General features: G+C 37.3%; 1 protein-coding gene across 2 annotated transcripts in view; it reads right to left on the minus strand.

The window, feature by feature from the left end:
- Positions 1-293: 293 nt before the first annotated feature.
- The window catches only part of ATOSA (atos homolog A), a 59,419-nt gene continuing 42,416 nt past the window's right edge, over positions 294-17,296 (minus strand). For both annotated transcript variants that reach the window (XM_054041400.1, XM_054041399.1), the window contains exons 6-12: positions 17,103-17,219; positions 16,571-16,650; positions 15,345-15,453; positions 13,654-13,812; positions 10,556-10,624; positions 8,659-8,858; positions 294-2,796 (exon numbers count right to left, since the gene is read on the minus strand). In XM_054041400.1, the coding sequence (XP_053897375.1) occupies positions 2,643-2,796; positions 8,659-8,858; positions 10,556-10,624; positions 13,654-13,812; positions 15,345-15,453; positions 16,571-16,650; positions 17,103-17,219 (888 nt within the window). In that variant the 3' untranslated portion in view covers positions 294-2,642. The remainder of the gene's footprint in view (positions 2,797-8,658; positions 8,859-10,555; positions 10,625-13,653; positions 13,813-15,344; positions 15,454-16,570; positions 16,651-17,102; positions 17,220-17,296) is intronic.

A 17,296-nucleotide genomic window follows, 5' to 3' on the forward strand; every position in this document is an offset into this window, starting at 1 on the left:
GTAAAGTACCAATATATATTTATGCCTGTATCTGTAATTTTCACTCCATGCATCTGAAGAAGTGGGGTTTTTACCCACGAAAGCTTATGCCCCAATAAATCTGTTAAGTCTTATGTGCCACCAGACTCCTCAAATAAAAAGGGTCTCTCTCACACCCCCACCTGCCCTCACTTATTGTTCTAAACTTTACTGTAGTAGATATGTAAAGCACTGTTGTAAATAGTAGCATTCATATGCTGAGTAAAATGATTCCTTTTTACAGAGCATTACAGTACCCGCAGGCTGAAAGATGCTATATAAGCATGCAGTGTTTATTGTAAATTATGTAAAAGAGCTTGAAGCAGCAGATAGTTTTCCATTTTTGAAAAAGGCCCTACTACCTGTGATCTTTTACTTCCAGAGAGAGACAATGTGAAAAAGATATTTAATGATTGATGCCTTGATTACGTTAGCAAACTTTAAGAGATATAATTCATCATTTCTGAAAATGCAACTGTGGAAGCTAATGTGAGTTGGACTCTGGTATTTTTACTATGCTACTGGTACATGCAGTGACGCAAGCACAGTTGGTGAATTTCAGTTCTATACTTCGCAGCATAAACAAAAAGTTACACAAGTATAAAAAGAATAAAATATTGTATGCACAAGCAGAATTGTTGGACTCATGTGGAATTTATGCTTCATGACATGTCGTACACTAACTCCTCTGAAACATACTCTATACCTGAACAGCAGATACAGAGAAAATAGGACACATTCTCATTACTATCCCAGAAAGTAGTTATGTACACAGTACAGCTCCAGCACCTGAAGTTTTTGCTACTAACAGGGAACCTTTCCACAACTTCCTTTACACTATTTGCACATGACTGGAAGCTGTAGCTAGAATGTGATTTTGTACAGCTTTTCTCACATCTCTAGAAAGAAGTTTAGTTTTAATCTTCAAGACACTATTATAACAGAAAAAAAAATCCTGCCAAGGTTATAAAAATTAGATTCTGCAAGCTGTGCACCACCGTAGCTCTAAGACAGCTGAAAATGTGTGAAATATCAGGAAAGTATAGTCTCCCTTGGTTTTACTGGAGGGCTTCTACAGGGTCTCAGGCAAGGTGTATTGGAGGGCTTCTATAGGGTCTCAGGCAAGTTCTTATCTTAATTGAAGGGTCTGGAAGTTTAATAAAGACTTCCTTTCTCCCAAGTGTTTATTGTGCATTGGAACTATGCTCCTAACAAACACTAAAATGTCCTTTTTCTACCACTAATGATGTCAAAGAAGCTGTGTGGTACAGTGGTGATCAGATTCATTGAGCAATTAACATCTAAAAACTTTTGCCAAATACTGTAAGGATTAATATTCAACATTAATAAAAACGAGAACATTTAGTTATACAACTTCAGGGTGAAGGCAAGCAAGGGAAAAATGATAGCTTCTCACTAGCTCAGTTACACATCAGTCTAACACTTACTGTACTTCTGTTATGTAAATATTATTTTGAGACATTGAAAGCTTATTTTCATGAAAACAAATAAAATGATGACTAATCTGGGAAAGTGTTTCGTTTCAGGAATACACATGTACTGGAGAGTATTTCATGTGATTAGTTGTGTGTTTACAAGTATTTGCTAATGCAATACAATATACAACTTTATGTAGCCACCTAGTGGCCTAAATGGAAAAATCTATCAAATATACTTTTAAGCTTACATGAAAATCCTCATCTAAAAATAAAATCAAACTACAAGTTTAATAGTTTTTGCATATATTTAAGATATAAGTACTAATTTGTTTTCACGGTACATTTTTAAACAATTGAGAAAATCAGGTATAGAATAGTAATTTTGTGTGACATTTTTATATTAACTAGAACAGAACCAGAAATGTTCTTAGTAGAGCATCCACTCGGGGGAAACAAAAAAATTAAAGGAGCAAAATATGAACTGGGTCAATGATTTGAACTAGTGAGTAGCTAAAGAAACACATTCTGTATTATGGCTGCATGTGTTATAAAAGGATTTGTGTGTGGGAAGCAATGAGAATGGGGTGTCACTAAAATTAGAGAGTGAAAACAAGGAAAACCACATGCTTGCATAGTATGATAATGTTATAGAAGTTCAAAATTTCATCCTAATTTTCAATAACTTAAATGAATATCACTTAAAAACACATCACGCAGAATTAAAGACTTCTGTATATATTTCAGATTTCAATATTAATGTCAAAAATACATAATATGATTTTACATAGGATTTGTGCTACATTAGAACACTAAAGACAAACATCACTTGAGTATTAAATGAAACATTAAATATTAAATAACTGAAAAATAAAATAAAATAAAATAAAAGGTGTAAACACTAAACTAACTTGGGAATTTGCTATTGCAACACATCCAATGAAGTGGTTTTAAACAGTACAAAAAGATTAGATTTAAGTATTTGTTTCCAGTCTACTTGGAATACACACAGCTCATTCCAGAAACCTTTTACAAAAACTGGTCCAGGATCACAGAAGAGTATTGACTCTCACTTGAGCACTACTTTCATTTCTTTACATATTTCATTTTACACTGTATTCCATGCCAAAGTTTTGCTTGTAAACAGTAATCTGGTAATTCAATTAATACTCTGATTTTCACTGCTTGCTAACATCTTGGTGAAAACTGAGGGTTTGTTGGAGATTCAGTGTAAGATTTGAGTTCATACGCAGCACCACTATCAACTTCCATTGATTTCCGAGAGAACAGGAGCCTTACATCTCTGTGGAGGTAGATCTTTCCAGATTTGGAACTCTGGAACCTAAAAAGGCAACATATATATATATATATATATATAGTAAATTTTTAAAAAACTATCTGTAACTTCTAAACATCAAAACAGATTCACCTTTATATGATACTTCTAAAAAAGTGTGCATAGTTAAGGAATCAAGGCATAGTGTTTGAACACACAAAAGTATGCATTAGCTGAGTAATGTGGCAAAATGAAAGAGTGCAGGAAATGAAAGTTTAAGGCCACACAATCTTAATTCAGCTCTTTTGCTCTTTGAGCAAAAAGCATAGGGCAGCAGAGAGGACAAAAGCCTATAACCTAGCAGACCCAACATTGCTTAGCTACATAGGAGAGAGATATTAATGTGGGATACCAAGGATCCACACAGAGAGTTCTCTGCAACCCTGTGAGCCAAATCCTGCAGCAGCCCACTCTAGAGAAACATAAAGGAAGACGATTTAGTAAGATCACATCCAGGAGCGACTAATGAGTCCAGGAACAGCTCAGAACCAGTAGCGCGCGCGCGCACACACACACACACACACACACACGCGCACACAACAGCTCATTGCCAATACTTGGCCTACACCCTGCAATGGTAGTCACAAAATGGTGAGTTTTGCCAAATGAAGACAGTAGAGTGAAATTTTCTAAGAGGAAAATCCAGCCTCCTCCTCCTCCAACTGTGGAAGTTCCTCATAAAGAACTGATCATTTCTATTGCACCTAAAATTTGGATTTGGGCCTTTTGGCTGGTGGGTGGGATGGGGACAAAAGATCTGCTGCTGTGCCGTTTCAGTAATAGGGTGGGTGAATTAATTTCCACAGAGCAGTTCAGTGGTCTCTGCGGGAAAATTCATTTTCCTATTCCCCCTCCAGAGATACCCTGGCCCCACTCTGCTTCATACAGGAAATGCAGAATTACAATTCTTACAGCAGCTGAATGTAATGCTATTGCCCATACCATACAAACAAAACAACACACAATTGCAGCTCCTGTGGGAGCAATAACTGAACTTCTTGCTGCTTGTGCATGTAAAACCCTTAACTATGTGATCACATTGAAATAAAAGTACTGTGCCCATTTAAATGAGGAATAAAGACAAAACAGATAGACATGCCTTAACCAAGAAAGTGAAATCCTAGAGGTATAAAAAAAAGCTGAAGGCTCTTAATGTAGCAGAACCACCACCTTAACTGCATGGAGGCAGTCAGGATATAGAAACAGACTCTATCCGATATTTGCATGGGGATAGTGGGCATATCATCATTCATCCACACAATTGTACTTAAGAGAATAAAGCTGCTCCCCCATCTGAGGCTGCAGAGGCCTTAACCACAATGCAGCTGCAGGACGTGGCTCCTGGCTGCTGCAAAGTTATGATCCATTATTATCACTGTGTATTTGAACACACAAACATATTGCCATGAGTCCTTTCCATTGTGGGTAAAGAATAAGGTAATGAGATTGTCTCAGTAGTTCACTGTGCAGTGCAGTATGTTAGTGCCTAATTTGAATTAGGATTTATATTAAAGAGGGAACTGAAGGAACTTTGCTTGAGATATTGTGGCAATGGTGGGTTGACTACGTAGATGCATCAGCTGCAAATTATTTCTGTCTTGAAGTGTTCGTATGAAGTATTATCCCCGTTTTACAGATGGGGAAATGGAAACACTTTTTCACTCCTCAAGCTTCTTGCTCTACAGTAGGGAGACTCTTATTTCTGCATTCTCTTTGGGGAACGTTAATCATGAAGAATCATTTTGAATAGCCTTATCATGGGAACTTTGCTTCCCACATAAGCAAAGAAGCTGACAAACATTTATACCCCATGCAAGGGTAGAGTGTAATGTCCAGGATGGGGCCTACCTCACACTATGTCCTTAGGTAAAATTCTTGAAGAGCTGTGGAAGTTCCATTATAAAGAATGTGTCATGATAAGGAACCAAGTTAAAGCCAGCAGAAATTCTGACAGATGGTATCTTTGTAGAGATATCAATATACAGGAAGCTTAACAGGTAAACTAGAATGTCTGATAGCAAATGAGGACCTTAAATGAAAATCATTACTGGACCATGGAGGAATGATACACAGAGGACACTGTATTACTTGAAAAACTCAAAATACAGAAAGATTAGGTTGCAGAAGGGGAGATATAGTACTGTATCTGTAAGATTATAAAAAAAATCTAGTGTGGTAAAATTTCTAAGGATCTTACAGTAGAATATAAGCACAAATCCCGTATCAGAGAAATACAAATATCCTAGTAGGACTATACTACCAGCCTCCAGATCTGGAAAAATCCTGAGAGTGCAATGCTGAAGAAGATCAACGAGACAACTAAGTCTAATAAAGCAGTAATAATTTGTGACTTCAGCTCCCCACCTATAAACATGTCATGTCATATGTCAAATCAGGGCAATATTTAGAGAAGAAATTTCTCAACACTTTCAACAATTGCTTCTTTGAGCAACTAGTTCTTGGGCACACAAGATGAGAGGCTATTCAACTTAGTTTTAATTAACATACAGTTCCAAGAAATAACTACAGCTTAGCCAATAAGTAATATAGTACTCATAACCTAAATTAAGTTCCATTCGCAAAGGGGAGGGATGTTCCAATATATAGTACTGTGGCACCCTTTAGAAAGGGTGGACTAAAAATAGTAAATTAAAAAATGAATCAATAAAAGATATGCTGTGGACAGGTTACTCTTTAATTGACAATTATAGAAGCCTCTGAAGCTTCTGGTACTGGCCACTGTCAAAGACAGGACACTGGATTAGATGGACCCCTAGGTCTGATTCTTGCATCCCTGCATTGCAATTCTTATATCCCTGTAAGTCTGAATATAATACAAAATTCTGTCTGTCTTGAGACTTGGCAGGCAAATATTTTCAAAGGCTTCTAAAACTGCAGGTACAACTGAGATTTTGCATAGGAAAGCAGTTTTACTTTTCTCTTCAAACTGCATTTTGGGCCTTCCTAGATACTATATCTGCAAGTACAAATGCACTCCATAAGAGTACCCAAGAGTTTCTGAACACACAAAAACATGGGCGTGAAAAACTGCATAAGCAAAACTAAACCTGAAGTTTTAAAGGATACTTTTAAAAATTTGACTGTGTGTCAAGTTTCAGCCTGGGGCAAATGTTTTTGCTGAGTTACAATCACTTGAAAAGAACCTATTATAATAGAAGTGCTGACAACCTTAATTAGTGCCTCACAAACAGATGCTGCCACAATGCAATTTACAGTTCTGTGACTTGATTTGTTTTTGAGCAAAACACATATATAGTTTCAGCAAGTAAAATTAAGTTACTTGTTTTCAACCTACTATTACTATAAAGAAGCCAAACATTTCCAAGCCAACTTCAACTATGAAAACAAAATGAATGTGCTTTCTTTTTTTATATAGATGTTTTTGGTAGAACTAGTTTAAAGGGAGGCACATTGTTTTAAACAAATCTTTAAAATAACCTATCTATTTTTATATAAATGATACATTAGTAAAAATTCTTATTCTTGCATCTCTAACAAATCTTTACACATCAGTCAGCAAGAAATATGATCTACTGTAAAATTTAGAGTATCCTCTTTTATACCTTCTAATAGTTCAACATTGTTGGAAATTAAAGTTAATATTTTGAGAAACTCCATATATTTCTCTTATTAGAATTGCCTATTGCTTGGGTCTGAATCTCAAGCAGAAAATACTGGTGATATAGCCAGCAGATGGTCACCAGTAAGTTGAATATCTAACCATTATAGATGAGATCATACAGCCAACTGACTACTCGTTTTAGTGGTTTTTTTGCAGTACACCAATTGCAAATCCGTAACTTCTTCCCTACCATAGATCCAAATGCTGAGCCCAATTACATGCGTATGCTAGGGCCAAATGCAGTAGAAATGCTGCCCTTCTGATAGGCTAAGTAGTGGGGAATATTGTATATCTCCATGTATGACACAGGTATGATCTACACAGCAGCTACCTGGACAAGACCATAGAGAAGGAAAAAAAGGGCATTTTACTTACTGAACAAACAAAGCACAAATCTATTAATTGAATTGGAAGAGGAACCAAGAAGTGGCCCATATCTGCTATTCCTCTACCTCCACATCCCAAAATCACTTGGCCACCATCAATTGGCCACCTTAGAATTTTATGTCCCAGTTCCTTTGCATCAATTCAGCAATTCATGTAAGCAGAGCCCTTTTCCCTGGGCTCAGCTGACTTTTTCAGGACTGGTTCCACAGAGAAGTTTGTTTTTGGAGAAAGGCTAAGTGATGAGCTGTGAGTTAGTGAGCTCTGGTGGACAGAATGCCAATCCAGACTACAATTCACACCTATAAAAATTTGGTGATCTCATTATGATCTGTATTTGTCCACTTCAGGAAACCAATATACAATTTATCAAGTGTTTGTCAACTTCCGTTTATGGGAATCCCAGGGCTAGACTAGCTTCCACAGACTTGAGATGCACAAACAAAGCTGTATAAGAAAACTGGCTTGGGAAAAAGCTGGTGCTACTAAGCAGGGTCATTCATGAGCATTACATTAATTAATTACAAACTAACGGGAGCATAGCTAAAATAAAAGTTTGCTATATGAGTAAGGGTAACCTTTGTTAAAGATGCAAAGCAATGGAAAAATATTTCTTAATTAGGCCCTAACATTCCTTATTTTTAACTCCTTTGCTGCTTAAACCTGAAATTATAAATGGACACTATATCTCCTTTTGACGTTCTTCATTTTGTTATACTAATTAATCTTAAAGTGTCAACTATTATCAAGTTTGAAGAGCTGCAATCAGATAATCTTTGCATTTCTAGGTGGTCTTTTTTACTGCAGTGCTGCAGGTACAAAACTGCAAATAGCATAAGGACAAGGTGCATCAGAGCTGGCATCCATCTCATTGACAGGATAGACAAATATTCCTCCCTTTGGCTTTATATAGCAACCTTAATTACAGCCAGAGTAACAAGAAGATAGTGTTTGGTTTCAAGCAGCCTTTAAAGTATTCAAACAATCGTCCCAAAATTCTTCACAAAGTTAAGAATTTATAAGTCATAGTGTACGTCTATACTTACCTCCGGGTTCGGTGGTAAGCAATTGATCTTCTGGGATCGATTTATTGCGTCTTGTCTAGACGCGATAAATCGATCCCGGAAGTGCTCGCCGTCGACACCGGTACTCCTGCTCCGCGAGAGGAGTACCCGGAGTCGACGGGGGAGCCTGCCTGCTGCGTGTGGACCTGCGGTAAGTACCTTGTAGTTCGAACTAAGATACTTCGACTTCAGCTACGTTATTCACGTAGCTGAAGTTGAGTATCTTAGTTCGAACTGGGTGGCTAGTGTGGAACAGCCCATAGAGTAGTAAGTGTGTAAACAAATGAAACAGTTATTTTGTTTTTATCAATAGGTTAGAGAATGCCTTTTATGTAAGAACCCATTTTACGGAGAAGGAGGCATGGATCAGGATACTGGGGTTATCCCATATTCTATTCAAAAAGAGCCACATAGGATTCTTAGCTTCTACTTGGACAACCACCACAGACAGGATCCTACTGTTAGACAGCTTAGAAAAAGATACATTTATCCAGTGAAGACTGTGTCTGGATCAGTATGTAAAGGAATTAGTAATATGCAAGACTGCACCAATGGCTGGAATGCCAAGAAACAGTCTTAAATTTAACCAAGTTTCTCCTCAAAGTCCCAATTATTTACTATCATTTTTCCTCATAGTCTCATAGTCTTAACTACAAATTCTCATTGAAGACAAAGTTAAAAGTATTATATTTTTAATAAGGCTGTATTGTTTGCATGGCAGTTATGAGTTCAGGACTGAAGTAAGTGAATTATTTTGTTTTACGCTGAGGATCTTACCTCAGATGTATGAGGTAGCGTAGTAGCCTTTCTTCAGTCTGCCGAATGTTTTCTTTATTGATACTTCTCTTTACTTCTCGTCTCACAGGAATAGAAAAAGTCCTTTGCCGTAGGAATGTTTGATGATTGGCTGGCATCCCTCGTAAGTCATAGATCACCACAAACATTTTCACCACAGTCTTATTAGGGTTAAATAAGGTCTGAAAAAGACAAAGTTATTTTAGAAAATAAAGCTGATTCATAGAGTCGATGAATAATAAAGGGTGACAAGATATGAGAATTCAGTGTGCCAACAAATAATCATGGTTCAGATTCACTGGATGGCTTCTATGTGCTCTGTTCCCTTGTTTTATATAGGAAGTTAATTTAAAGATTACTGTTTAGCCTGTATTTCTACACTTCAGCTACTGGAAACTGAACTGTCCATTTTTTCCCTTCACATTAACATAATTAAAGGAGGTCATTAGCACAAACTAGTTCTTTATGTAAGAGGCAGACTCTTACTACTTTGGTAATCAACACAAGCTTTTTGTTTGCTCCTTGTGTCTGCTTTCTGTTTAGATTATTTTCTGACCTTAATGCTGTGTTTCCAGTAATTACAATGGTATGTTACAGATTTAAAGAATCCTGAATTCACATGTTGTGATCCTGCACTGGATTCATCAAGGAGATGCACAGTGTTGGTTTTAGATTATGCTGTTTGGTTTGCTTACCAATTTCTGGAGTAGAGTTCTAATTTCCAATTTTTAACATTTATAGAAAATTAGGGCTTGTTGAAATATTGAGGTGTGATATTATGCTTAGGCACAAATACGGATTTGATACAAATAATGAAAATCAGAAGTAATTAGAAATATGTTATAATTCAGATAATGGACTAGATTTTTTGTGTTTTTTGTTTGTTTGTTTTTAAATTAAAGGCCACTAAGAAAGCTGTTACAAATTAGGGGCCTGAATCTTGGATAACTTACCTCAGACTCTCTCATGGGGTACGTTTAAAATGTATGGTGAATTTGCCATGAGTTACTAGCATGCACACACTTATGCATTGAAAAAAATCACAATATTATAGTACCTACACAGCTTCATATTCAGCAACCCCAGTCCCAATCTGGTGGACATCTCTTTAACCAAATAACCTATTTTTTTTTTCCACCAGGGAGCTCCTTGGTGCCAGTGGTTTTGGTGTGTCCACAGGTGGCATCTGATATTGCTCCAGGAAAATTTAAGTCACAGTGAGAAATGATTAAAATATATAAAGATTAATCCCACCATCCAAGGCCCTCCATCCCACTAAAAAAAACCAAAAAACACCCATAGCAAAAATCCACTGATCTCTCATGAGATCCTCTTAACACACCTAAGAGATGTAAAAACACCAGGTTTTAGCCACATGACTATATACTGTAGCATCATGCACTGTGTACTCCTTTTTTGTTTCTATATATGAGTACATACACACTAGTATGCATCTTATTATGCTGTATATACACTTGGCATGTATAACACACCCATACAAGTAATACATTTCACACTTGTTTAATGTAACACATATATACAAGCTCCCCACCCAATGATGTCTCCAAAAATCTCCTTTTGTAATCTGTATTGAGTACTAAGGAAATTTAGAACTTCACAACAAAATATAAGCATTACTGGCCAACCATGTTTATCTTTAAGAGGCATTTTTCCTGGCAGTAATTATCATATAACCACCAGTCTGATAAATTCACTTTAGTGCTTTTCCTCTTTGAGAGCTTACTGTGGAAAAACAGGGAATCTTCTAGCAGAAATGCAGTCTGTTACTTACCAATGCTACAGCAGCAGCAGCAAATGCTTAGTTGTGTATATGTTTGGGAGAGAACGGTTATGCAAGTGTATGCTATAAAATACATACCACTTGTATGGTTCCTGAAGGAGGTACCCGATAACCCCTTTTACCAAGGGATTCTAAAGTAATCACACCCTTAAGGAAAAAAATAGATGACAAGTTTAGGATATAAACACTTGTAAAATGTTAACATATGAGAATGCTTTATCCATGCAACTACAGACATTAAATATATTTACAGTTATTTTTTAAACTGAACTAACGAGTGGGGAGGCCACTCCATCCACAAGACACTATTACAATCAGCACCATGGATCTTACAGCTGTAAACTGGAAGATTATAATCAGTATGACAGGCCCAAATTTTCAGTGTAAGCCAAACTCTGATTTTCCAAATCATACTCCTAGACTTCAAGGCCAGAAGAGATCATGATCATCCAGTCTGACCTCTTGCACATTGTAGGCCACAGAACCTCACCCATAACCTCTGACTGAGTTACTGAAGTCCTCAAATCTTGATTCAAAGCCTTTAGTTACAGAGAATCCACCATTTACTATAGTTCAAGCCAGCAAGTGACCTGTGCCTCACACTGCAGAGGAAGCAACCCCACCCCCACCCCAGGGTATCTGCCAATCCAACTTGGGGGGGGAAATTCCTTCCTGGCCCCAAATATGGCAATCAGTAAGACCCACCAGTCAGACACCTGGGAAAGAATTCCCTGTAGTATCTCAGAGCACTCCCCATCAAGCATCCCATCTCTGGTTGTCGGAGATACTGTATTTGCTAAAAGTAGCCATGGATTGGCCATCTTCTACTAGCAAACAAAAGCTATGTTTAATGGCAGTGTAAGTTATGGTAGGATACAAACTATTGGCCCAAAACTTTGAAAGAGTGGAAATAAGTTAAGGGGAAAGAATTGTGCATTTCTTTCCAGCTTCTTATTGTCTACAGCACTATCAATAACAAACTCCAACATTCCATATGACTTTCACTTCCCTCTTAAACCGAGATCAAAAATATTCCCCAATTTCATCAAGCTTGCATTCCAATGCAAAATCTTATCAATTATACCAACAGAACCGCACATCTAACCAGCTCTCATTCCATGCATTTGGGAAGTTGTTCTGTTGAGATCACTGTTAAGGTTTTGCATTGAAGTGCAAGTTTGATAATGTTGCAGTATGCAATGTTTTGTGGGCATGCAAAATAGCAGAGCAGCACAGAAAAACTGGCCATAAAGACAGAAACAATCTTTTTGATAGTGAAGGCATTAGATCAGTGGTTCCCAAACTTTAACAACCTGTGAATCCTTTTCACTAAAATGTCAAGTCTCCCCTCCTAAAAATGAATGTTTCCAGGGATTTTCTCCTTTACCTGAGTATGAAATATAAAAGCAGTGATCTGAGAAATATAAAATTTGTTTTTATGACATACTTATTACACACTATTTGTTATTAATTATTATTGATCATTAAAGTATTTATATTACATTATGAAAACAGCAACACTCTTCCAAGATCTCACTTTCGTAGCTTGTATCACTTTGAATAAGCCTGTTCTAAGACAAGACTCCTACGTTTCATCAAGGAGTATCAGATGTGAAACAGCATGAAGGTATTTAAGAAGCCAACTCAAAGAGTTCCTCCTACACAATCATTCAGGTGTTGAGCAGTTCAGGCAAACAATGCACATTACAACAAAGCTTAAACTTGTTCTTCATAATAATTTTAAAAACACCACTAGCTGCCTATTAAATTTTAAAAACAGCAAAAAATATCCACCTCCTTTTCCATTTCTTATAAGGAGTCTTGAAGTTTGAATCTCCTCAGTGTGATAGATATGCTTGCTTTGATCTGCTTAGCTCTTGGAAGTCCATGGGCTCCAGGCTGCTGGCCCCCTGCTGTCTGGGGTCCCTAGGGACAGCTCTGACTGCCATTAGGGATTCCCCCCCCCTCCCCGAGAACCCCCTGTAACATTTTGCGAACCCCCAGGGGTTCACAAACCCCAGTTTGGGAACCACTGCATTAGATAAATGTTGTACTAGTTCTGTGATGCACAACCATAACATTACATGATTATTTACAGCATGTGGAGAAGAATCAGAACAATGAAGTCCAGCTAATAAAACAAGCAAGGGTGCTTTAGCCATCCATGGGACACCAGAATCCACTGCATGACCTGAAAACCACTATATGAAATAATCCTAGGGAGATGAAAGCAAAGGAGAGGTGTTTGTTTTCAGTGAGATGAAAGGAGGGGGGGGGGGAAAGGGGAAAAAATGTAACTATTTCCCTCAAGCTTAAAACGGAAAAACCAAAAAGATTCCCCCCTCTCATTTTCTAAAGCCTTTTCATATTTTTCAACATCTTGTTCTTGAAAAATACACATTAGCTAGGACTTAGTTTAAGAATGGGATTTTCAGAAGGGCTCTTAAATTGCTAAATAATTTACATAAGCCCTCAAAGATCTTACTTGCCATATGCACACTAAAATCTATATCTCAAAATTGGATCTGTTACCCACATAATTTCAACTTTTCCTACCAAGGAGCCTATAACAAACTGAGACAGGCTACTATATTTCTCCAGAAAACATTGGCATATGTTAGGCCCTTTTGCTTTTTAGCATATGGGGTTCTGAAGTGTACAAAAATATTGCTGTCATAGTAGAAATGCAGGGCAGAGGCACAGTGGAACTTTGCTGTTCATATCCACAAATTAAACCATGGCTGTTAGGGGTCGTTTTAGTTTCCCAGCTTTGGTAGTGCAGTATTCTTTTTAAATCACAGGTCAATCAACTTTTTGACTCCAAAGGGTGTACCAGCAACTGGCTAGGAGCATGAGGGCCACATGCATATATTAACACACTTGCATAATGAAGTGCACAGCCTTAATGTTTGTTTGTAGGTGTGTATTTTTACTAGAGAAATAAGTTATGCAAGTTCACCAAGAACAAAAGCCTATAGTTGATCAGCTTTGTCCTCATCCCAGAGTTATAGGAATAAAGTAGCTATAAAGTGTTATATTTGGCCCTCAAACCAGACTTCAAGCTGCTTTAAACAGAACAGATTCTAAGAAAGAGCTAGTCAAATTTTCTAAAACGTGCAGACATTTCCATTAGATTTTTGCAACAGAAAGTAGAAAAAAACCAAACACATACATACCATATAGGGAGAGGGTGCATTATCATCTGAAACACTGTAGAATGACACTTCGACTGGAAGAGTCATGTGGGTGGGGCAGAAGACTCCACTTGCTCCCACCTCAGCAGTGAAGCCATCAACAATGCCTAGAGGATCTAAACGATAGTTCAAGACAGACTCCTGAAAGACCAAAATGCAAACACGCCTTTGATTAGGTATACAGCATAGAAAACAGAGCAAAAAGTTATTGCCGAACTTTTCTGTAAACTTTAATTTGTAATTAAATTACTGCTAACTATCATACACAGCTTTCACAGTCATCTTCCTCATTCTTTTTAAAATCAGGGGTAGCAAGAGTGACTTTCCCCTGCATAGATGTGTAAGTAAAGACAGACACAACATGGTGCAGAGATCTCCTTTGTCCCGTTCTTCTACTGTGTGCTGGGCTTGGGCGCAATAGCAGCCACTGCATTTACAGCATTTGAGGACTCTACAAGGCTAGTACTGCTGCCTGCACTAGCCTCTCCCACGAGAGCCCCAACTCTGCACATGCATAGAAAAACTACTATAGTGTAGCAAGGAGTGGACCTGTACTTCTGGCAAGGGCAGTGCAGTGCCTGTGCTCTCTCTGCACTCCTCAGGGCACAGGGAGGCACTGTACCTGCGTCAGGCACAAGGACACCCAGTGCAGGGTGTACTTTAAAAGACATAATATAGCCCATAATGGGCCAAATCCTGTAATCCTTGCTCAGGCAAAACTTCCAGTAACTTCAAATGGGAAATTTGTGAGCATAAGAACTTCATTCATAGGGGGGGAGGGATAGCTCAGTGGTTTGAGCGTTGGCCTGCTAAACCCAGGGTTGTGAGTTCAATCCTTGAGGAGGCCACTTGGGGATCTGGGGCAAAATCAGTACTTGGTCCTGCTAGTGAAGGCAGGGGGCTGGACTCGATGACCTTTCAAGGTCCCTTCCAGTTCTAGGAGATGGGATATCTCCATTGTTTGGGCTACTGTGAGGGGACTGGCCAAAAATCATAACCAAACCATAAACATACCTTCAACTTTTAAACATATAGTGGAGTGGCATTAGTTCAAGAGTAAACAACACATGAACCCCAATCCTGCTCCCACTGAAGTATGTGACAAAACCCCTGAAACACCCCAATGGGTCTATGCAATAATTTTCTTTGGCATATAAAATCTACAAAAAATAAAAATCAATTTACCCCTTTTAAGTGAAATAATCCCATACCAAAAATTCACAGCTAGAACTAGCATTCTATAAATAGGACACTATCTGGTCACTTAAATTAAATTTAGAAACACAAGTTTCCTGAAATGAAAGGCTAGTGCCTTAATATCTGCCCTACATCATTTTCACTCATTCCATTTACATTAGTTTGTATGATACTTTAAGTGTCAAACTGTGAGAAACTAGTTTTTTTAATTACTTCCACAAAATCTTAGTATAAGCATTAACAATTAAAGGGTCTGATCCCTTAAAACTGGAATAAAAGATAACAGCATTCCCATCACTTGCTCGATGTTCATGCTTGTGAAGATGGGCTGGGGACCTTTTGTAAGTAGAGATAAGAACAAAGGGTTTTTTGCTCAGTTTAATAATGAACTTAGTGAATCACACAAGTATAATTAACCCTTTATAACACACTAAGTAAGTATTATAAGTATGGGACTTTTGGAGCACATACAATACCTCAAAGTTTCCTAGAAGGCTAAGACTTGTTATGGGTGGAGCACTGGAACTCAGAAATGGTTTCCCATGGCCTTCTGGGTCACTGTCTGTGTTTATACATTGCTGTGGACTATTCAAAAAAAGGCATAATAATTTAAGGATATTAATACTATTTGTTCCTTGTTTTCTGTTATGCATACAGACAGCTGTGGAGAAAATCTTTTTTTTTTTGGATGCATCACAAAATATAGTCCCAAACAAATAATGACTAAAGAATTATACTGACAAAGTCTTAATATAGCCATTTTCTAATAACCTGCACTGGACAATGCTTTCATAATTTGTATGCTAAAAATAGATGAAAACACAAGAATTTATGTTGTCCCTTCATTCTACCAGTAGTAATTGAATAAAGTGTCAACATTCTTTTCTCTTGTATGCAGGTGTTTTCTTTCGACAGGTCTTGAAATCTCCATTAACTAGCTTCCACAATAACAGATTTTCAAGTGTATGAGAAATCATAACGAGCCCCTTAACTTCTACAGAGGAATTAAAAGGGTAACATCCTGGCCCCGCTGAAGTCAAGGGGGCAAAGATTTCACCAAAATAATCCAAATCTGATCCCGCATGCCTTTGCAAAAATTTGAAAATATACATGACAGAATGTAAGAAAAAAATGTTTCAGAGATAAAAGGAGTCAAGCAACTAACTTCCTTTGCTTGAGAGGGATATTGTTGGATTATCAATCAAAACTACTATGGGATAGATTCCCCACTTTTCTCTGGCAGCTTTGCATGTCTCCAGCAATGCAATGCAGCTGTAAACCCATCTGAGCCAGCTGTTGCAATTAAAAAAATATATATATGTATCTCCAAAATGGAAGTGAAACTCTTTTCTTACTTAAAGTGCCCTCTGTTTTACATTATGAGCTATGAACTAATTATTTATTGTAAAAGGAAGAATTATGGTATAAAATCTCTGACTGATTTCAGCACATTTCAAATGTACATCAATCTAGTGTTACTGCATAGGAACTCATCCCAATTGTTACAACTATTTAGAAGACAGAGTACTCCTAAAGAAGGGTTCCTATGAATGACACCCACATTTTGGCTTGATTTAGTTTGCCTCACCCACTTCGTGTGTTATTGCTTACATATTCACTTGCTTACAGATACAGTTTATATATGTAATTATTCCACTGAATACACTCCCACACTTTCTTGTAAGTAGAAAAGGATGAATACCTTCTTGTAGACAAACATTTCAATCGCAGCAAAGATGAGTCCAGATCAAAGCACCCAGATTGTGTTTTTCTCTGAGGAACCTAAGGAAAAATAATATTTTATTACTTTGAAGACTGCCATCACAAATCCTATGGTCTGTGTCAATTCTGATATAACAAATTACAAAAACAATGCAGAAATATATACGATCTTAAACTTTTTACATTCTACATTTAAGAGTGAATTTTTGAACTAAATATTGATAAATCCTTGGGAAATAAAAACTGGAAATGAAGGGCATTGTCTATACTACAAATTGCTGTAAAGTTAACCCTTTGTGATTAAGATGCTATATCATCAGCTCTCAGACACATTTTCTTTTTCCAAATTATCATTCTATTTCAAGTTTTACCTCAAATTTGCCATACTAACTTAGACTGAAAAATATCTATGAGCTTATCAGATTTTCTAGAACACCTAGACATTAAAATATAAAATTATGTCATCTTTCTTCAAAAAAATAACTAAAAAAATAATCACAGTAGTAACTTACAGGACTTGAAAGTAGAGGCAATCCAGTTCGAGGATGGAAAGCCTTGGTTACAGTCCCATCCATAGAGTGAAAATTGTGTTTCCGCCATATACTTGAATGCTTGAGTGGTGGTATTCTCTGTAAGTAAAAGACATTTACTCAAGCTATAATAGGATACTTCAGGTGGCCTATCAAGTTAAAATTCAGTTCTGAAT

The sequence above is a fragment of the Malaclemys terrapin genome, chromosome 10 (assembly GCF_027887155.1).
Source record: "Malaclemys terrapin pileata isolate rMalTer1 chromosome 10, rMalTer1.hap1, whole genome shotgun sequence".
Classification (NCBI taxonomy): Eukaryota; Metazoa; Chordata; order Testudines; family Emydidae; genus Malaclemys; species Malaclemys terrapin.